Source organism: Calidris pugnax, unplaced genomic scaffold, assembly GCF_001431845.1.
Source record: "Calidris pugnax isolate Ruff unplaced genomic scaffold, ASM143184v1 scaffold68, whole genome shotgun sequence".
In the NCBI taxonomy this organism is placed as follows: Eukaryota; Metazoa; Chordata; class Aves; order Charadriiformes; family Scolopacidae; genus Calidris; species Calidris pugnax.
The window spans coordinates 5,132,805-5,154,644 of NW_015090921.1; the positions used below are offsets into that span (position 1 = coordinate 5,132,805).

Genomic DNA, 21,840 nt, shown 5'->3' on the forward strand with positions numbered 1-21,840 from the left:
TCCTTTGCCCCCTGTTTGGTGGTGACAGCTGCACCCAAATACAGCAAACCTCAGCCACAAGTGAAAACCTCAGCCACAAGCAAAAACTTCCCCTCAGGCCAACGCTGGGAGCTAAAAATCTATCAGACGGGTATACTTTCAGTGTAGGCTAGATTGGGCATGAAAGGTCAGTTGCCCCCATGAGACAATCCTCTGTTTAACCAGTAGCTCCTTTACCTGCTGTTGATCTCTTCCAGCCAAATCTGGATCTCAGAATATTTGCCGGGACTGATCTTTCCGTATTTAGCAGCTAAGTTTTCAATATCTCCCAGCTGGCCTTTGCCTGCAGCCAGTTCCGTTAAAAAGCTCTAAAATAGAAAATAACAAGAATGCAGAATTTGAGGTTTTTCCATTTTTATGGACATGATTCTCAATAATCCACTCATCCACTCATCTCCCACCTTCACAGGTATCCTCTCCATTTACCTGTCAGCTGACACCATGCCCACCTGTGCATGGAGTTCCCCCATAGCCCTCCTGAACCCCCTGGTGTGCACCCTGTGCCTACGCACATTATGTCCCACTCCACTGGGATTCAAGTGCACTGTAGGATTTTTTCATCATCTGGCATTTTTCTTCAAGTGGCATAAGATAAAACACAAAAAGAGTCCTTTCGTACCATGGTATTTGTGCAGACTACTACATCCACAGGAGAAGTTAAAGGGACATAATCACGTCGGCTTCAATAAGCCTGGCCTAGTTTACATGAAAGAAATACCTGATCTGTGCATGATTCCATAAGTTGAAATGAAGAAAAAGACTCTCAAAACTTAATTTCTCAACTTTACCTCTGCTCCCAAGGTCAATTTGATTTAAAAGGTGTCATTTGTGAGCATGGAAAAGGGTACCTGATATTTCTGCTGCATGACCTCCACGTTGTCTGCTTGAGGCTGAAGAGTCCGAAAAATATTCTCTTTGTCTTTCATCCATGACCGAAATTCTTCACAAGAGCTACAGAAGCGGTAATATCCAATCATCTCCTCCAGAGCCTTTTTTCTCTCCTGTAAAACAGATGAAGATTTAAGGATTGCTGTAATAACTCCTTGCTATTTGAAGTAAAGAAAAGATCCTTGGATTTAACTACAATACACAGGTGGTAGCTTAGTAGTTTTGCCAGACACAGCTGAAAGAGAACAGAGCTTGTTACCTTAAGATCACAATACTTCTTCCCAGAGCCACAGTGGTTTAAAAGCGTAAGAGAAGCAGTTGGAGAGTGCTCAGCCCCTGACAGGCAGCAAGGCCGCTGTGCTGCTTGCTGCTGCTGCCTGAAGATTTACCTCAGTAATCTCAGGAAAATGTAAAAGTCCCATACAACATATTTGTGTTGATCTTTAGGTCAGGATTGTGGCAGGTGGGAGTGAAAAGTAATAAATGGAGAATGCAGATTGCGGTTGTTTAGTTTTTCTGGTATCAGATAAAACAGCCCAAAGATTTAGGAGCTGCAGCAAGCAAACATTAGGGGAAAAAAATTTTAAAAAAAGGATTACACAAAAAATTCCACTCTCCATAAAGTAAAAAGAATAGAAGGTAAATGGGAATTTTGCCAACATAAGATGCATTGTGATACAAAACGTCAATTATAATCTCAAGCCTAGTACCACAGTACAGGATTGAAGCACATTATTAAACTGAAAAGCAGAAGTTGGCACAGCACTTTGCATTGCTTCACTGCTTTTGTGAACTGCAAGGCATTGGAGGGGATACTATACCTCAGCCATGCTCTGTAGATCTTCGTAAAGTGAATCTATTTCATCTTGGGTCTTCCAAATGTTCTCTGGAAGAAAATGGACATCTGGACTGGAGGTTCCAGGGAACGCAGCTTCAGATGCTGCCCAGGTTCGACTGAATTGTAGCTTATTTGTCTTTTGATTTAAGTCACCTAGGGCTTCTGTCTTCACCACCTGTTAAATGAAATTTAACAGAATCAATTTGGATCAAAATTTCACATAGAAAGAAAATCTGCACTTGCTAGTTCAAATCACAACATTCTGACTCTTTAAAAAAAATGTTTCCAGTATTTGAATCTATTTCCTTTTTTTTATTATTCTGAAAGAATGAACCAAATAACTGAAAAACTCCAGTTTTGTTTAAAGAAGCTTCATTTAGCTTATTTTAAAATATATTGACTATTTAAAAATTCTCATTTTGTGCCCACATCAAAGTTGGGTGGGATTTTTTTCCAGTTTTTAAAATTGCCAACAAACCAAGGGATTGACTATGCTCACAGTTCTATTTGTGGTGATGTTTTAGTACCTGAACATTTCCAGTTTCAAAGCCTGTGAGTGCCCTAGTGAATAAATGCTTTTATTTGCACATCGATACCATCTTGTTACATACTTTTTCATGTTTAATAACAAAGCAATAAACTTTTTTGTTCTAATAAAATTAATGTTGGAATGATGAGGTAAAGCAAAGACCAGAAGTGGTGCTCACAGCTCTCAAACTGGTTTGGCTGAACACTGAGTCATCACAGAAGTGTGAAAGGAGCAAGCTATGAAACGTGTCACTCATCTCCCCAAACTTCTATCATTGAATGAACTGATCTGAAGTCAAAAGTTCCCTTTCTAGTCAGTGACAAAGCGGGGCCATCTGCAGAGGTTGACTGCATCTTGTGTGCCTTAAACATCCATTCTGGGATTGTATGAATTGCTCCTGGAGCTGTATCATAGCTCATTATTGACAGACAGACATTCTATTGACAGACATTAGAATGCAGACATTCTAATTCTAGTTACAACATCAGAATACAGAAAGAAATTGAAAAGAAGTTTAGATTAAATGTCTACTTTTCCAAGCTGATTGAAATAATGTTCTGAGAATAAACGGCACAAAAGTATTTGTGAGGACTGGTAGAGGGAACTAATACAGATGAGAACACTATCACAGAACACTAACTAGGTGGGCTACAAGTGGCCAATGAACTTCTTTGTCATATAAAAATTTGCCTTAATTCTAACTAAAAATATCTTGTGAATTAAAGAAGTGCTCCTGTTTAGGCAATTTGGAAAATTCTACTATGACAAAATCAAAATATCTTACATAATTAAAAGCCCATCTCATTCATGTTCTTCAACAAAATGTGACACAACCCCTCATGTACTTACTGCAGCTGGAGCTTGCTCTGCTGCAATGTTGGCCTGCTCTTTCAGGCGTCTCATCTCAGAGGAGTAGGCTGCAATCTCCTTCTCCAGGCGCAAGTGACGATGTAGCAGTGCTTCGGTGCTCGACTCATCTTTGCCGTAGTCCTTGCTGGCCAGAAGGGGCTGCCTTTCTCGCAACCATGAGTTTGCTTCATCAACGTCGGCAAAGTACTGAAAGAACACAGGGAAAAAAACACTTGGTTTCATCCTGAAAGTATCATATCCAGCTCCTTCCTTTGAAAATAATGAATGAGGCAGAAACACCATTAGGTTTGTAGCTATAAGGTTATTACAGGTGTGGTGAAAGCTATGAATAAGGTAGCTCTAAACCCATGATGCATTTCATGATCACATCAAGCACAGATAATTCACAGAATCACAGTGAGTAAATAGATTCTATAATTCTTTAAAAACTCCTAACTCACTCAAACTTTATGGTACTTGATAGCATTGGTAAAAGGAACCCACAATGTACAATGTTAGTAGGCACCATGTAGTTCCAACAGGCATCTCCTTCTAAGGAATAGTCCAACAACAATGAACTCAATCTACTACAAAAGTTTTCTTCTGTTTTCCAGGATTTGCAGTTTGCCTGGCTGTGGTTGTAAAAAAGCTGAACAAGATTTTGAGATGTAGAATAGAGGTAAAACAGAAAAAAAGAAAACTCATAGTAGTGAAGGAAAAAAGGAAGAACAGCTGAATCATAATGGTGTTGAACTTACTAGACAAAAGAGAAAATTTAGACTTTGTCAAGAACAAAGCTGTGAAGTCTTGTTAAAGTGTCTCATGGGAACAACAGACTGAGGAAAAAACTTGGAAAATAGAAAAAAAGAAAACTCATAGTAGTGAAGGAAAAAAGGAAGAACAGCTGAATCATAATGGTGTTGAACTTACTAGACAAAAGAGAAAATTTAGACTTTGTCAAGAACAAAGCTGTGAAGTCTTGCTAAAGTGTCTCATGGGAACAACAGACTGAGGAAAAAACTTGGGGAAGGGATAATGCCTGAGATAACATTGTGTGATTTGTGAATGCTGCTTTTATAAGAGTTCTTTATTTGTAGATAGGTGAATGTTTGTTGGTGTAGAAGTGTAGATCAGAATGGCAGAGTCAAATGTTTCCCAGGGCTTGGGAAGTTCATGGAACCGAACTGAACCACACCTGTGCCCCCCAAGCCACACACCACAGCAGAGCCCCGCTTACCTGTTTGATGAGGGCTGCTGCCTGCAGACGGCTTTTGCGATCAGCCAGCTCATCTTGGAGCTGCTGCCACAACTTCTGGAGGTTGTCTGTCTGTTTCAGAATGTCCTCTTGGCGCATAGGGTTCTTCTGGCTCAGCTCCAAGCCCCTCCTCATCACATCGGCACATATGGCCCTGTGAGAGTTGCACTCTGCTTCAAGAGCCTAGCAGAAGGACAGGAGACATGTCAGCACAACTCAGTCCCCACCAGCTGAGGGCAAAGAGGGGGTCCTGTTCTCCACTACTGTAATACATATGTTTTTAAGAGCCCTGTGTCTTATCAACGCCTATGACTTTTCCCTGAGCCCTGACTTGATTGTCCCTTGGCTCCCCACACACAAGATTCTGTCCTGCTTATTGACTTTGACGTGAAGCTTGTTACTCAGTCTTCTCTGAAGTAGATACTCGTTTGTTATCCACCAATTCAGCTGTCTTATGCCTTCCAGAAGGCAACAAATAAGCAAACAGATGCACACAAATGTATCCATCTGTGCCCCCCATGCCACACACCACAGCAGAGCCCTGCTTACCTGTTTGATGAGAGCTGCTGCCTGCAGACGGCTTTTGCGATCAGCCAGCTCATCTTGGAGCTGCTGCCACAACTTCTGGAGGTTGTCTGTCTGTTTCAGAATGTCCTCTTGGCGCATAGGGTTCTTCTGGCTCAGCTCCAAGCCCCTCCTCATCACATCGGCACATATGGCCCTGTGAGAGTTGCACTCTGCTTCAAGAGCCTAGCAGAAGGACAGGAGACATGTCAGCACAACTCAGTCCCCACCAGCTGAGGGCAAAGAGGGGGTCCTGTTCTCCACTACTGTAATACATATGTTTTTAAGAGCCCTGTGTCTTATCAACGCCTATGACTTTTCCCTGAGCCCTGACTTGATTGTCCCTTGGCTCCCCACACACAAGATTCTGTCCTGCTTATTGACTTTGACGTGAAGCTTGTTACTCAGTCTTCTCTGAAGTAGATACTCGTTTGTTATCCACCAATTCAGCTGTCTTATGCCTTCCAGAAGGCAACAAATAAGCAAACAGATGCACACAAATGTATATTAAAATTACAGAAGAGGCTCCTGTTTCACTTCTGTCATGCAAGTTCTCAAGTCCACAGGTCTCTTCACTTGTTTACAGTGATTCTTTGCCATAAGAAGGCAGTAGCTCATACAGCTAAACTTTTGATATTAGCCCACAACAAGCTCTTAGGGAAAGTGGTAACAAATTTGTAAGCTCACACAATGTTATCCATCCTGCCTGCTTATATCTGTCTTCTTTTCACCATCTCTTTCTTTCCTCATATCTCTCTCGGCCAGAAAAGGTGAGTGGAAAAAAAAAAGCTAGCAACCTTCTTTTCCTCCTACCCAAAGTGAGCTTACATGGAGCCCAATGTCTTCACTAGGAGCTGCACTTCTAGTCCAGTATGAAGCATATTCCTTCTCTACTCTTTCCTTCCCTTCTTGGGGAAAAATCCCTACCCTATAAATTTTTTTAAAATTCCAAACAGTGGTCAGGACACTTGAGATAAGAGTGGTTTGACGGCTTTCCTGTAAGTGCTGCACTGACTGAACTGAACAACATAAATGTTCTAAAATCTTGCTATAATACAAAGACAAGGCACCACCATCAAAGTAAGATACCTTGTGCTTCTGAATGGAGGCTGTAATCTGACTGACATCTTTCCCTAATGTTGTTGTTCTTGCTAGCTTCCATTTCTCAGAGATCCACGATTCTTCTTCTTTGCAGTCACGGAAGAATTCAAAAAGCTTCAAAGCCTCTTCTAGCTGGGATTTTCTGAAACAAAGAAGCAAACAGTATCTCTCAATCAGAATTAGGATCCCATGGAGACAATGGTAGCATAATCAAAGAAGAATTTAGAAAATCAAAAATTTGAATTCCTTAATTTAACTTCACTTTGTCATAGGTTAATCTATTCATGGAAGAAGACAAGGGAAACAAAATTACATTTTTCTCTTCCTCTAGGAAAGGAGGAGACAACCACATGCTATTCAGACTTCACATAGAGCAAGCCATAATAAATGCTGAGAATGAAGCTATTTTTCATCTATGAAAACGAGTGATCTCTTTCAGTCAACTGCAATCAAAACACTCCAGTTGTTGTGTTACATATTTATAAATGGAGAAATGAAATATTTCAAATGCTGGGAAGCTGTGTCTTTTGATTAAGGGAGTGATTGGCCATTCTAATCAGGAAAAACAGAGCCATGAGTATAGCCCTACCGTGACTTGCTCAGAGCTGTGAGGTTCTGATACAGCTGACGGAGCATTTGAACTTTCGCATAAAGCACTTCTGGTTTAGCTGTGCTGTCCTTGCCGATTTCTGCTGTCTTCTGGGTGATGTGTGTCAGTCTATCACCATAGGAAGAGATCTGCGAGTCAACCAAGTTGTGCTTCTGCAGCAAATCTACTACTTCCAGGAGCTGCTTCCCACAGTCCTGAGAACTCACTAGCCCCTGCAAAGTGAGAAACAGAAGGCATTGGCAGAGAATCCATCCAGGGGCTCAGTTCAAAGAAATCAGCTGAAAGGTTCCTGTTGACTCTCCAAGCTTCTAAATGTGAAAGAGTGATGTCAGCTAGGTAAAGTTGAAATCTTTCTGATTACAGGAGTCATATTTTTCTTTCAATTTCAACAAGCTGATGGCAGCAATCCAGAGTTTCTATCTACTGCAGTGCAGGTAATAGTCTCTTCAAATAAGCATCTGTTTGCACACCTAAGTTATTTGTACTGATTAAGCACTCAAGGTCTCAGAATTCATGGATGCAAGGAATCTATAGGCAGATTGATTCGCAGTCTGTATTTGCAGAATTCTACAATATCACATTTTATGGTATGTTTTGACCGCAATGTTTTTTTGTTTGAGGAATTTAATTGCCTTTGCTATCTAAATAATGAGAAGAAGTACTTCATACTATTTAATTGGTGGCTGATGAAGGTACCAAGTGCTTAAAAGTCTGTCCTCTTTCTAGTTGTTGGATACAACTATCAATCCCATTGTAGGAAGTTATCTTTCCTTACCAGTCTTCTCCCATATCCTCAGGCTGTCATGGTTCCAACATTATTACCATTAAGTGTTCTTTGCTTACTATCACTAAGACAGGAAGATTAACAAGTTCCAGACAGCTCTTATCTTTAATTTGAAATTCACAACTTCATACAGCATGTTGATGCTTTCAACTCAGGTACAAGGCAACCTGTAGTTGCAAGGCCTTTAAATAAGACAAGGCAAGACTGAAGGATGTATATATACTTCCTGCCATTACAAAATGAATATTGAACTAGTTATTTCCTATGCTAAAGAGAAAATATGGGCTCTGACACTCTGTTAACACTTGGAAATTCTTGATAAAAGGAATCGCTGTGCATTTACACCGGAACTTTTCTCTCTCACAAGTTTAAATACCTGAAAGCCAGACATATGCCTGAGCTAGACCCCACCTGACTGGAGGTACTTTCAGAAGGTAATTCAGAAGAATTACTTGGAATGGGAACAGGAGGCTGCTTTATTCCATGTTTGCTTTTACACTTCTAAATTTAGGTGAGATTATTTCTCATCTTTATTTTACTACATAACTTGAACCTGTTGTGCACTCCCTGTAATACTGTATCTGACTAGGGAGAGCCCCTGTAGCAAAGCCAATTTTTTCTCATGTATTTACCTTCAATGATGAACTGAAATGCACAGTTTGGCATTTAAGTAAAAAGGGTGTATTTTTTCTAAGCTGATAGACTTATTTTCTGCTGGCACCAGGCACTCCCAGGAACATAGGGGCTTTTTTAGGGAGGTACACTGGTAGCAGTGCAAGCTGTGTGCTGGTGGAGAGAGCTCAGTACCTGCAGCTCTTTCAGCTCCTCGATAATGGCATCAGTGTCCCTCAGGAGGCCCAGAATTTCCTGCATTACACCCAGAGAGTGTTGTCGTCTCTGCAGCTGTTCCAGAAGATCCTGCCATTGCTTTGAAATGCTGTTTTGCCTACAAAGGAAGAGCAAAAAATTACTAATTTGGACTAAAGACTTTGGGCAGCACTGGGAGATTCTCAGCGCTTGCAGCTTTAGAAAAGCTGAGTGAACACACACAACTCCTGCCACTCGTGCAAGAAGACAGATCACAATCAGAAAACAGGCCAAAGCAATCTTGTTACCTAATTAGTGTGATCATGGTGAGGAATTTTGGCTAGCACATCAACTGTCATTCACTTTTCTAATTTAGCCTTGTTTTTTATGGATCCTCATACCTGACATCCCATATTGCTTTCATTTGATACAATGGAAAGGCTTGGACAAAAAGAAGTTGTCTTTAAATGTCTGGTTAAAGTAAAAAGTTAATGCAAACCATACTGAGTCACAATCTGATCTCATAAAGAGTTTATTTGGAAAAAAAGAAGTTGTCTTTAAATGGCTGGTTAAAGTAAAAAGTTAATCCAAACCATACTATGAGTCACAATCTGATCTCATAAAGAGTTTAGTTTACTCTTTCATAACTGTTTTTCTTAGTTTTCTCACAGGTTTCTGATTTTATTTGAACTTAGAAAAGCATTGAAATACCACAAGAGAAATTATTTGTACAGCATTCTTAGCCATTCCGAAATCAGGCTATATTGATCAGAGAAGTCATAACTTCTCAAGATTTGCTCCAAAACTGGAGTCAACCTGAGAAGACTTTGTGCCTTAACTAACCTGTATCTCCCCAAACTACACACTGAAAAAAAAAAAAAGTGTTGACTTGGAAAAAAATATATCCCTCTAAGCACTTCTGATGGAAGATAGGACTTTTGGCAGAACAAGAATTTTTATATGTAATGAACTTAAAACTATTTTTCACCAGAAATCAGTCTGAGGGGTTGATCATTCAAGAAAATGATTAAAATATTAAAGAAGGTAAAGCACTTGTCTCATCTGCTGAAACTGTTCACAGTAGAATAAATTCCTGCCAATTCTGCTCAAGAGGAACAGAGCTACAATTCATAGCTACAATGAAGCACTTGTCTCATCTGCTGAAACTCTTCACAGGTAGAATAAATTCCTGCCAGTTCTGCTCATGAGGAACAGAGCTACAATTCATAGCTACAATTCATTTTCTTCCACCACACCACAGCATTTTAATTAATTTCAACCTCCACCACTACACAGTCTCATGATCGTCACTCACTTCTTCACAATTTGGTCTTTGCCATGATAGTTCTCCCGGCTGATGACCGTGGCCATTTCATCCAAAGCTGTGAAGCGTTCCCTCCTGGGGAGTACATCTGCTACGATGGCTTCCAGCTTCTTACTGGCAGCCTCCATCCTGTCTACACTTTCTGGCCAGAAGTCCTGCTTCCCAATCACTTTCCTCATGTCTTCCAAGTAGGACTCACGCAGGGCTGCCTTCTTCAGGAACCTCTGGGCTAGCTGTTCCAGCCTTTCTAGCCTCAGCATCTCCTTCTGCAGTGCTTTTCCCCGGTTGTGTTCTGCCTTTTCCAGGATAATCCAGTGCTTTTCCACATCCTGCAGTGTCCTCCCCTCTGGGGGCAAGTATGGCCGTTGGTTGTTGGCTCTCTGCTTGGTCCTAATGTTGAAGAGATGAGCTTCAATCATGCCCTTCTCCTGATATTTGGGAGGTTTCTCCACAGTGCGGAAGGTCTTGAAGTTGGCCATCAGCAGCCACATTTCCTGAAGAGAGTTAGGGAAACGACGATCATCCAGTTCTGTCACCTTCTGTTTAATCCATTTCAGCAGGTCAGAGACCATCTGCTCATATAGAAGCTTCAAGTCATCTATCTCCTTCAGGAAGAACACGATCTGTGATGGGAATATGAAGTTTTAAGCCACATAAGAAGCAGATTGAAGCAAGGTGGGTGAACAAAAAGCAGCATCTTCATAAACCAAGCTTAGGATTCAAATAGTGGAATATGTCACGTGAACAAGTGTCAGGAAAATAGTTTTAAACAACCACGTTGCCACAGCCATCACATTTTAATACCCATGTGGTGGTAGCTATCACATCTGAGGGCAGGTGAAATCCTAGAATAACATTCCATAGGTCACAGATAAATAACTATTGTTTAATGTCTCAATTAGTCTTTTTTTATTTAAGAAAAGGTTCATTTTTGAATAAACAGCATGCATGTGGAGACTGACAGCCATTCCTATGTGGGCTGACTAGAAAGCAAGAATCCCAAACTGAGGATTCAGACTTTTTGTTTCACAATGAAAAAAAACCCAACAGATTCATTTTTTCCGTTCTCATTCCTAAAACCTAAACAGTTTTATCCCATTTAATATGCAATTACACTCTCTTAGCTTCACCACCTTAGGCTGTAGAAGACCATCAGATAAGATCCTGGTTCTCTCACATGCCCACAGCAGACTGTGATAAAACAGCCCTTCCTCAACCTCTTCTCTTGGAGCTGTTTCTCTTTATATAAATTATTAGAGAATGTTTTATAGCCAAAGAGGGGTTTGGAAGGACGTTAACTCTGATTTAATACTAATTTTCTAAGCCCAGGTCATTTATCTGTTTTATTTGTGGTCTGACCTACTTTTAGTTCAAGTTCAGGTACACACTGGAGAAAGCACATAAAATGAAATCCAAAATGAAATGAAAAGTGGCAGAATTAAATAATTCTCTTTCCATTTCACATTTTTTTCCATCTTTGTCTTTTTACTTTATATTTTATTTTTTCCTTGACCTCCTGCAGACATTACCTTTAATACTGAACAATATTGTCTGCCTCTACCATTCCCCTGAGCCCACCTGCTCCAAACAGGCAGATTAGTAAGGGAGATGGCACTGAGCAAAAACCCAGTCCCTGCAGGTGGTAATCTGCTCTCACCTACCAGAACGCGCGTGTGGCAATGAATAAGTGTCACAGCGCTGGAAGAGGAGTAAAACAGCACCAACCTTTAGTGCAGGAAAAGCAGCCCGTGACATCAGGGCTCCCTTCTGTATTTTCTGCCATCGTACCCAGTTCTCGCTGAAAGATCCTAGCAAATGCATGGTCACCTCCCATGGGAGGGGGAAAGGAGATTTACCTCCCCGGGTTGATTCTCTCTGCCATCCTGGTCACACACTTAGTCTGAACTCAAAGGCTTCCTTGACACATTCAGGCTTCCCTCCCCAATCCTATTAGTAAGTTCAGAGCTGCCTATTTGAGGGGACTAAGGACATGAAGAGATTAACAACTGTTTAGTTCTCCTTCTGAATATTTGTGCATGTCAGAAATGCAGGAAGCCAGGAATGGAATATTAGAGACAGGCTAAAAATTGGGAAGGAGGTAAAAAGAGAAAAAGAAGCAGGTAAGTGGAAAGTGAGAGAGAAAAGAAAGAATAAATATTCCTGTACGAAACAGAAAAAACAGTGGAGCACAAGAACTGAAAAAGTACAAAGTAAGAAATACTCTATTTTTTTCCTTAATATGAAAGTTACAGCCTATTTGATACTCAGAGTTCCTCTAGTACACGCTTGGTGACTCAAGGACTATTTCAGGTTTATCAGAAGAAAAGTAATGCCTCCTGGCCAAAATCCAAAGACTCACATGTAGATGAGTCAAATCCTACTGCCCACTCTCCTCACTGATGTCCAATCTTTGTTTGACTGAATTCCAAGTCTTGCTCTCATCTAACGCTTCTCTTCAGAGAACATCGCTGCTACTGATACATGTTTTGGCATCATCTTTTTTCTTGTTGCAGACCACTTCGTTAGCTGAGGACACCCTGCTTTGCAAAAGCTTTTTGCCTTGTCACCACCAGGGAAGTCTTAGTCTGGATTTTTGATCATATGTGAGACAAAAAGTATGTGGAACCCAAAAAAAGAATTTTTTTTAGCTTTTCTCTAGGAGTGTTTCCCCTTCTTTTGCCCTCCCTCATTTTTCATGTCTTTTTCTTGTTTGGTTGGTTGGGGTGTTTTTTTTTTCATTTTGCATTTTCTATCTGACTAAGGAGCTAAAAAGAAAGGTGAGGATTTTCACAGGAAATGAAAATCCAAAGTAGTCTCATAGAATAAGGCATCATCTTTCCTATTAAATTAAAAACCTGTTGACTAGGTCTGCTTTTGCCTAGCAGTAATCCTCCCAAGATTTAATGCCTAAAGCTGCCTTGGAACCACATCAGTTCTCAAACAGGAGCTGTGAGGTCAAAAAGGGATTCATTTTCAGTGAGGTAAATGCAATGCCCTTTAAAGATCAGGGAGTCTACAGACACTTCTCAAGATTCAAATGGCTGTGCCGCTTAATTCAGGTCAAGTGATCCTGAAGCTGAGCTTGCACAAAAAAACCCCAATTTCAAACATAAATTTAGTTTTATGTGTTTAACTTTTAACTTCTGAAGACAGAAATGCACTTACTTTGGCAAGTCGCTTTTGTATTGTCTGTCCTTGTTTCAGTCTGGAGAAGTAGTGGTAATAGAGTGAAACATAAGTCATGATGGATCTCTCATCTGGGTAGGGTACGGCCACATCCTCTGCATCAAGCAGTTTACTGATTCCTAGCTCTTTCTCAGCAACATTGAAGGCATTATTCAGGTTTTTGATGGGCTGGTCCTGCCGTAGTGAGCTATAGTGGATAAGATCAGGCCTGGAAAAGGAGAACAGGGCGTGGAAGGGAAAAAAGATTTATGTTTGTCATATGTTCTTTCAGATTATAAACCATAAACTGTTTATTAGACAAAGGAATGTGACATTAACACTGAAATTACTCTGTCTGACCCTGAGCTTCATTCAAGAGCGTCACTGCTTGCCTATGTAACAGGAAGAAAACTGTCCCTTATTAAACTGAAGTACCACTCCCAGCAAATCTCTGCCCTTCACTTATTTCTCTTCACAGATGGGTGAAATCCACAGCCCACTGGAGAAGCAATTCTGAAAAGGGAGGTGACTTCCAGCTGGGGAAGTTACAGGATCCCACCATGATATCCTGGCAGAAGATGTAGTAGAACTGTTAATGGGAAGAAACGTTCAAGGTTCTCCCAGGTGGTTTTTCTCTCCTGCCTTTGGCAGTTCGCTTCACACTTTTTCAAAGGGACAGAGAAGGGATCATAACAGAGACTGAGAGGTTGCTTACTCTGTTACAATTAAACGAGAAGCTATACAATAAAACCAGTCTTTAAAATGATAACTTTTGAAAAAGAGCAATGGGAACATGACTGAGGGGCTGAGACCAAATAATGGGCAGCGTTGCTCAGATGCGTGATAGACCCTTGGAAATTTTACTTGAGGCCCAACAAAGGGAATCACCAAGCAGGAGCTTTTGGTCCTTTCTTCCTCAGAGAGAGAATACCCATTTAAGAAAAGAGAGTCTTCAGTGAGACGGGGCAAAGAGAGAATTTGATAATTTCTTGACAAATACTTTAATTCAGACCCTGGAACAACTTGTGCTGGAGCTAAAAACAGCAATGAGCAACTCCTCCTGAACCAACCCATCAGATCATACCTGTGAGCATGTATGAGCGCATTGAAGGCCAGTCCATCACTCCAGCTTTTGGAGAAGTCCTTTACATTCACATTGGAGTAGCTGGCAGTTTTATGCTGACACCAAAGTAGTAAGGCTTCATTGGCAAGCAGACCATCAGCTTTGCCTCCAAATTCTTCCTGTGAAGAGAGCAGGAAAAGAAAAATCAGTGTGAGCAATATATGAAAGTAGCATCAGTGGATTTATCTTATGTTTCCAATGTTCACTTTCTATTACTTGTGTTCTAGTCACAAATCCCTTCAAATTCATAACCTGAAGACTGTATCTGCCATGAAGGTAAAATGATTTAACATGAAAGTAGAAGTTTTTCTGTTAAAGTAAAAGTGAAATGAATGAACTCAGAAATTATAACATGAAATGAAGGTGTTAAAAAGTTTTTAAATGTTTCTCTTCTGCAAAGTTTGTAGAAATTAAGTGGAAAGCAAAGCCCAGTTTATTTGTTTTCTTAGCTGTGAACAAGAACTCAGAAACAAAATATAATGTATCCAGGTCTAATATTAGAAATTATTAACTTTGATTTCATAATACCTTCAAGGATCTTACCTTTCATGTACTTAAAGTACATGTTTAATAATCTAAACAAAAATACTTTTCTTCAGAGAAAAAGCAAAGGAGCAGCATGCAGTTCAGATCTAGAGAGAGAACCGTCATGAGAGAAATCTTCTGGAGTCAAAAGCCAGTAAAAAGTTTGTGGAAAAGATGAACATGAATATTCTATCTATCTCCAAGTTACTGTTTTCTATCTCTGAGAAACTAAAAGATTGATTCAATCGCTGGTTTTAGAAATTCAGAAATTGCTGGCTGAGTACCCGGGTAATATTATAGGATCTGCATGATACAAAGGGGCAGGAAACATCATCAAAATGGTCCTTGTCTGCCTGAAACTCTACAGAGTATCTGAAATACTCTAATCAGTCAAAAAGACAAAGATGCTGTTTTACCTTATCAAGTTTGATAGATGAAATCTGGAAACGAAGTATAATGATCCAGATAAGTCCCAGGATTAAGGTTCTGTCACCATCTACGATATTCTCAGGACCAATCACTTTTACTTGTACCTGCTAATAAATCAATATCCATTCAGCATAAAAGTTCTCATGTCCAGTTCTCTGAAGGAGATATCTGTGTAACAAGCTATTATTGAAGAAGGTGTTCAGGCTGTTTTCTTAAGGAAACAAGTTTTATGTGATCTCTTCATTTGTCTATATACCTACAAGTTCCTATGTTCACACCCTATGTTCATGTCCACCAAGGATGAGTTTCAGCAAAAGCCCGGCAAAGGGATGGTGGTCTCAAAGATTTAAAGTTCCTCTAAGGGTTTTGAAAACTGGTGGTTAAGGAGAGGAAAGCAACACTATTCAACAGTCCTTTCCTCCAAAGGAGCGGTGGCAGGACAAGCTCAAAGACCATCTCCTCTGGCTGGTCTCCAGCCAGCTAGTCGGCATATAGCTCCTCGGCACACCAAACAGTACAAACATCCTACTAGAGAAACCATGGCTGCCTTCTCTCTTAATACTCAAACAGCAAGCAGGATTTTTGTTTATGCCAAGAAGGTGATATCTCTTCAAGAAGTCTGAGCATGCTATGCTGGCTCCTGCTGTCTGCATGATCCCCTCTCTGGAGGGTGGACTCACATGAGAAGCGATGGTTGGCTGGTCCAGCTGGCAGAGCCTGGGTGTGCACTTAACACTGGGCCTTACGTGGTCTGGACCCTTAGCAGGCATCTGTCAGCCAGAGCCACATGCTCTATTGCATCTGTTTTGTAATTAGCAAATATCCAGACATGATATACTTTCCCACATCTACTGCTATGAAACCCCTCTGCTCCTTTCGAATTCATAGCACAGAGTTTTGTATGACAATTCTCTAGAGAGGTCTACAACAAATTTATTGCTCAGAAAAGAAAATAAATGTCATAGTGACTCCCTGAAATGAGGATGCACAATTGGAATAAATAAACCCACTGCAATGGCTTGCTGAAACTGTTAGAATCAGAGCTCTAAAAATCTCCATTTTTATAGCAGGTAGCTTCACCTTTGCCTAATAAGGTTTGCTTTCCCCCAACATCTACACAAACATAACATCTAGAAAGACACACCTAAATGAAAGTGTACTGTATTTCTGTGTCTTGTTTGGGGGGAACATTAGCTGTTTGTAAGTCATGTTACTCAAATAACAAAGAAATTCAAATCTGATTGTTCTCTTTTCCCTTACTAAAGGGAAGACTATCTTACTGTGTATTAGAGGGGGAAATCATAATGAACATAATACTAAAATTAGTTAGTAACATACATAAGCTGTTTTGACCTCTAGTATCAATATTAACTTACCTTGGATTTCAGAAATGAGATGGCTTTGCTGTTGTTCTCTAGAAAATGCACTCTCATCTTTCCCCGGTTTGGTTTGGGCAAAGCTTCTCCAGAGAGAAGCTCAAGGAGTCGCATGAGAGAGATGCCATCCTTCAAGTCGGTGTAAATATTGTCTATCTCAATCTTTACCTGTGAAGACCAGTCACACAATACAGACTCTGGCTGAATGCTCTTTCACTGAGAATTCTGTATGTCAGTGAATATACGTGAAAAGTGATGAATCTTAATTCACAAAAAATGCATTTGCAGGAGGACTGATGTTATTTATGAAAGTAGGCTGATGTCAAAAAAAAAAAAAAGCAACCACAAAACACAACTGACAAATAAAGAAAAATACAGGAGATTTTGAAAACATATAAAAGAATTCAGCATTTTCAAAATCAAACATTTTGAAAGTGCTGACATTTTTTAGTTCAATTCAAATGAATCTTTTCAACTTTTTGTTCTGAGCAATGCATTTCATTTAAAAATTGAGCCGACAGTCCCATTCAATGACTCAGTTTTTCCACCATAGTCTCAACAAAGTCTGTTACATCCTGCTTAGACCTGCGCCACCACCCAAAGTCTCCATATTTTTAGCCAGCATCTCACACTAAGCGAAAGATTAAGATCTTTTAAAAAAACGTATTTAATTTCTGCCAGTAGTGAGGTCACCCAGTGCTTAGGTGATACAATATGACACAGTGTGTACTCTGACCTAACAAGAACTTGCTTGTGGGCGTTTCCGTTTGGCCTTATGCCACTAGCCATCAAGAAGTGACATTAAAACCATACCACACACCCATCCAACAATAATTTACTGTGATTTTGAAATCATGGTAAATAACTTTTTGTCTTCAGAACAAAAAAGTAATTCTGAATGCAAGTAGTAGCTTTTTTAATTCAGAGAATAGTTATATCGGGGGGGGGGGGGGAACAGGCACTTTTTCATTCCTCATCAATTATTAATCAGTTTAACAGTTTCTCCAGAGAAAGAAGAAAGCACTGAAAGTGCAAAGAGAGTCTTTAAGCCTGTACTGTGTGTGGAACAAGAATTTACAACTTTCTCTGACTGATTATCCCCATGAAAAACTCCCTGTTGAGTTGCCAACTTTTTGCATATTAAATAAACTTAAAATTCTGCCTATGTTATTTTACCATAAAAAAAAGTTAAAGCCCTTATATTCTGTGACACTTCTCTAAATGAAGAATAGTTCCATTTAAATTTGTAAAGAGACAGTCTTCATATAAGTGCTTTATGCCTCACCCAGCAATAGTTTTAATAGCTTTGCTGCATCATTCGTCTCATAAAGATACCAGCCACAGATTGCTTAACAAATTCAATCCAATAGCATCTTTATGAAGGAGTCAACAGGGCAGCTGAGACTACTGCAGTGTCCTTTTGTACAACCCAATCATGTTACAGTGTGTGCTGAAAAGCTGAGACTCCCTTGCTGAGGAGACCTAGATAAGCCATCAGTCTCTGCACCGTTTCTTACCGTATATGGCTTGGATAAGCTCTCGCAGGCTTTTCTCCCCATGCTTTTATGATACATGAACAAGTACTGTTCAGGAAGTTAATACTGACATTTTAATCTTTGAACTTGAAGGTGGTTTTAAAATGAGAAAGTATATATTTATCTATTTATATTCTGCTAAACAGAAATAATTTCCTGTACCATAAAACCCTAACTTTCTGCAAGTTAGGTAAGAAAAATAAATTTTAAAGCTTTCTGTGCTCTGAGGCTGCCTTTGCACTAATCACTAATTTAAAACATAACCCTGAAAACAATGCATCTAGTACTGAAACATCATATAACAGTGATGAGCTAGTATAGAACTAAGAGCCCTAGTCCTGCTTGGTGTCACCAAGGTCCATTTTAATTAATACCAGCTACAGACTCTAGAAAAGGGAATCGTTTTTATAAGATCTGATTCCCTGCTGTGACACAGCTACATCATTTGTGCCTGAAATGAGTTTATCTGCAGTCAGTCTGGAGACATTTGGAATATGTTGGGGTTACCTTAAACACACAAATCCACTGTAGACTAGCTCTGAAGCTTTTTGGAAGTCTGGGACTTACTGAAAACAAGTTGGTCTGTACTTTACATGGTAGTATGTCTGAAATTGCTAGACTTAAGGCAATTTTTTCAGTCATTGAGCAGCAGCCCGAGCTGGACCGATTAGGCAAAGCAGAAAGTCTTAAATTTTGACCAATTAAGAACTGAACGTTGTTGCGGAAAATTCAGACATTTGAAGGTACTTTACTTAAAGGAAAAAGAAGAGCAAATAAAGATCTTCCTCTGAGACGACCACCAAGATACAGTGGACACCACAATATGACAGGGTTGTAAAGCCTACAGAAGTGAACCATAATTTCAGGAAACACTGGTAACACGGACAATGGAGGCAGATGTAAGGTAAAAGATATGGGCTGGAGCACTCTGCTTAGTCAAAGCCTTCCTTGTTTGCATATGTGTGTCATGACACTCAGGAAAAATAGTAAAAAATAACAAAAAAAAAGCATACAGCGGGTGAAATAAATAAATGAAATACATAAATAAATAATAGGGAAAAAAAAATGAAGGAACCACCTACATCATTCCTGAAGAAAACATTGTTCATCCAGTTGGTGAAGGTTTTCTTTTGCATGAACATACGCTGCTCCTGCAGCTTTTTGATATGATCTTTTTCATATTCAGTATCCATGGTCACCTAGGAAAGTCAGAAACTCCAGTGAGGTGCTCAGTGCTGAAAAGATCTGCCTGGCCAGTTACAAAAAAAGAGTAACGTGCCCAGCGTACGTAGGGAACCCAGCCCCACGGGTACAAGATTTGATACCACACCCAGTATAATACCCTAGTTTCCTCTTGTACTTTGCACTTTTAATTTCCCTCAACTTTATTTTTAATGTACTTGAGTTCTCCCTTTTCAAATGCATCTCTAGTTTCAAGATAAAAACATGACATGTATCTGTGCAGCTTTACTTTCTATCTTTCAGCAGCTCCCCAGTGACTTGATCCCATCAGAAGCACCATGATCTGAAAGCTGCCAATAACTTCCTTGAGTGTGCTGGAAGCACATGACAGAGAACTGATCTTAAACCCTGCCAGAAACAGGGATCTGCAAAGCCCTTCTAACACAGAGCTTGAAACTGTGTTATGTTCTCTGAGGACCGGTTGAGATGCTGCTGTTGGCTTTCAGACCACAGTATTTCCAACAGAAATAAAATAGCTGCTTAGAGAGGAAATTGAACCAACCCCTGTCTTTCCTCTCATTAGTTCAGTTTTTGCATATCTGTCACTGTAAGGATGGTGACACAGGTCCACAATCACATGGACAAGGTCCTAGGATGGGAGTCGGGAAGCATTATTCCTCTTCCCCGGGCTGTGTCAGACTTCTCTGCCTCACCCGTACCAGTGAAAATTCAGGCTTGCAATTCATCACAGCACCCAAGCTGAACATTCAGGAAGATAAGAAAGGAAGACTCTTCTCTTTAGAGTCTGTGACACAATAAACTGGATCTCAGCTCAACTGAGTAACTCTTTTGGAGTCATTTGGCTTATGGTGTAAATCTGTAACAGCAGTGACCTTGCTGTTACAAAGGCAAGAGAAGCACTTAACAAAAAGTAAACATCAGTGTAAGATCCAGAGCTACAGACATGTTTAGCAACCAAACATCATCATCTTGAACTACTGCCATAATTGTAAGTATTACCTGGGTATCAGCCTAGCTGCAAACCCAAGAAACCTGTTGGAATGGCGGTAGAAGAGAGAGGTGTCTGCTGCTGTCAACCCACTGCAAAGAGAGAAAGGAATGAGAAATTAAAACCTCTGACAAACTGCAGAGGTGTGGAGCAGGGTGACCTGCTTCCCAAATACTCTGTGTCCATTTCGCGAAGGCCGAGCTCTGAGATTTTTTGATTCATAAAACATAAAATACCAAAAAAACCCACATTATCTGTCTTAATGTGAGGTGACAGCAACAGGGAATGAACAACAGCAGCCACTGTATATGGGAAGTTGCTTGCCTGATTGCCATGCTCTAAGAAATAGGAAGAATTTTTCCATTTTACAAGATGAAAAGGTGTGGCAAGTACAGAAGCAACAATTTGTGATTTGTTACTGCTTTTTTTTTTTTTTTTGGCAGATGTTTCTCAACCGCCAGTGCTTGACTTCTGCAAAACATGGACAGCATTAAGGCCTGACAGTTCAGCAACAACACAGGGAAGGCTCACAACCATACATGGAAGCCTTAAGAAGGAAGAATTTAGCAAAGTTTGAAATGGAACTACAAATATGACCCTCACAATATTTTCTGATCTTTTGGTCTAGTTCAGTACTGCCTGCTTTCTCCATCTGGAGAGCAGATACTCAAAGAATTGCCTTTCCCTGCCAGAGGGGTGATATTAACTCACTCCCATGTAATAAACCCATATAGTTAAACCCATATCATAATGCCATTTCTGAATTTGCCAAATGGTTCACAGAATGTCTGTGGTCTCCTTTTTTTAAAAGGATTGTTATCCAAGCATTGCAGCCACCCTGAACAATGACCAAACTGATTTCCTTCAGGTACAAGGGAAGCTTATTTGCTGCAGCTCACCTGCTTTATTAAATTCAGTTAGAAATGCTCCCTGCATCAGTAGATGATTACCTGAAAACGGATCTATAACATGTTATCTGCATTTGCAGGACGCAAAGGCAGTGCTAAGAGTCAAATCTGGCTATAATAATACAGTAGCAAAAAAGACCAAAGAACATTAAAAAAAAATAAAAATACTTACTCAGGTTTGGAGGAACTCCTTTCTGACGTTCAGCAGTTGGTCACTCTGGAGAATGACTCTCAGCTGTCGATCCACTCCTAGTCCTATGTTCAGCTCGTTGTTTTCATGCAAAACAACCTTTGAATTCAGGAACAGAGGCCAAGTATTTATGATCTACCTATGAACCTTTCATCTGATCTAAAGGAAATAACCCATCAGAACACAACGAGTAAAGATTGTCACAGGCCTTGTCCAATTCTTATAGTCAAAAATGATGTGTGAACAGCACCAAAATTGCTATGAAGCAGTGAAAACAGTCATTCATCATGCTGACACTTTGGTAAAGAGCATCTTTCACATTTTCACTGAAGGCTCTGACTGATCACAGGTGGCTTTTCTAAAGGAATGCTTACCTGGGAAATTGAACCTGACAATGGAGTCTGAAAACGAAAGCACAGCAGAGGGTACAAAGATCAGAGCAATTCCCAGGTGGTTAAATTGGGATATGGCAAACAAAAAGGTGAAATTGTGAAGCGTTAGGAATTTGCTCATCACTTCTCTGAGGAAGCTCACGTACACAGATACCTGCTGCTGGCAGGGCAAACTGGGATCAAGCTGGCAGTGGCAGCTGCTTCTGAAGTTTGCTGTTGATGGACTTCTCATTAATAACAAAAAAGGAAAATAATTCTGGTAACTTATATAGCAGTGAGTCCTTTCTGTCACTTACAAGGTTGCACAAGCACAGAACATATTGACCTGGCATCATTTCTGAGAACCAGAGGGATGGTGCTGGGAATCATTGCTAGAAAGCAGGCAGGCATCTGAAATCAGAAGCTGCAACTGATGTTG

At 40.2% G+C, this 21,840-nt stretch overlaps 1 protein-coding gene across 1 annotated transcript; it reads right to left on the bottom strand.

The window, feature by feature from the left end:
* Window positions 1–212: 212 nt before the first annotated feature.
* LOC106892738 (spectrin beta chain, non-erythrocytic 5-like) lies at window positions 213–20,024 on the bottom strand. Its single transcript, XM_014950155.1, has 15 exons — window positions 19,944–20,024; window positions 18,824–18,940; window positions 16,207–16,374; window positions 14,818–14,937; window positions 13,838–13,995; window positions 12,754–12,982; window positions 9,580–10,211; window positions 8,265–8,403; window positions 6,653–6,885; window positions 6,052–6,205; window positions 4,948–5,148; window positions 3,144–3,350; window positions 1,749–1,940; window positions 888–1,040; window positions 213–347 (listed from the first exon to the last, which is right to left on the bottom strand). Exons 2-15 carry the CDS (start codon window positions 18,932–18,934, stop codon window positions 213–215), a joined length of 2,832 nt encoding a protein of 943 aa, XP_014805641.1. The 5' UTR covers window positions 18,935–18,940; window positions 19,944–20,024.
* Between the last annotated feature and the right edge of the window lie 1,816 nt (window positions 20,025–21,840).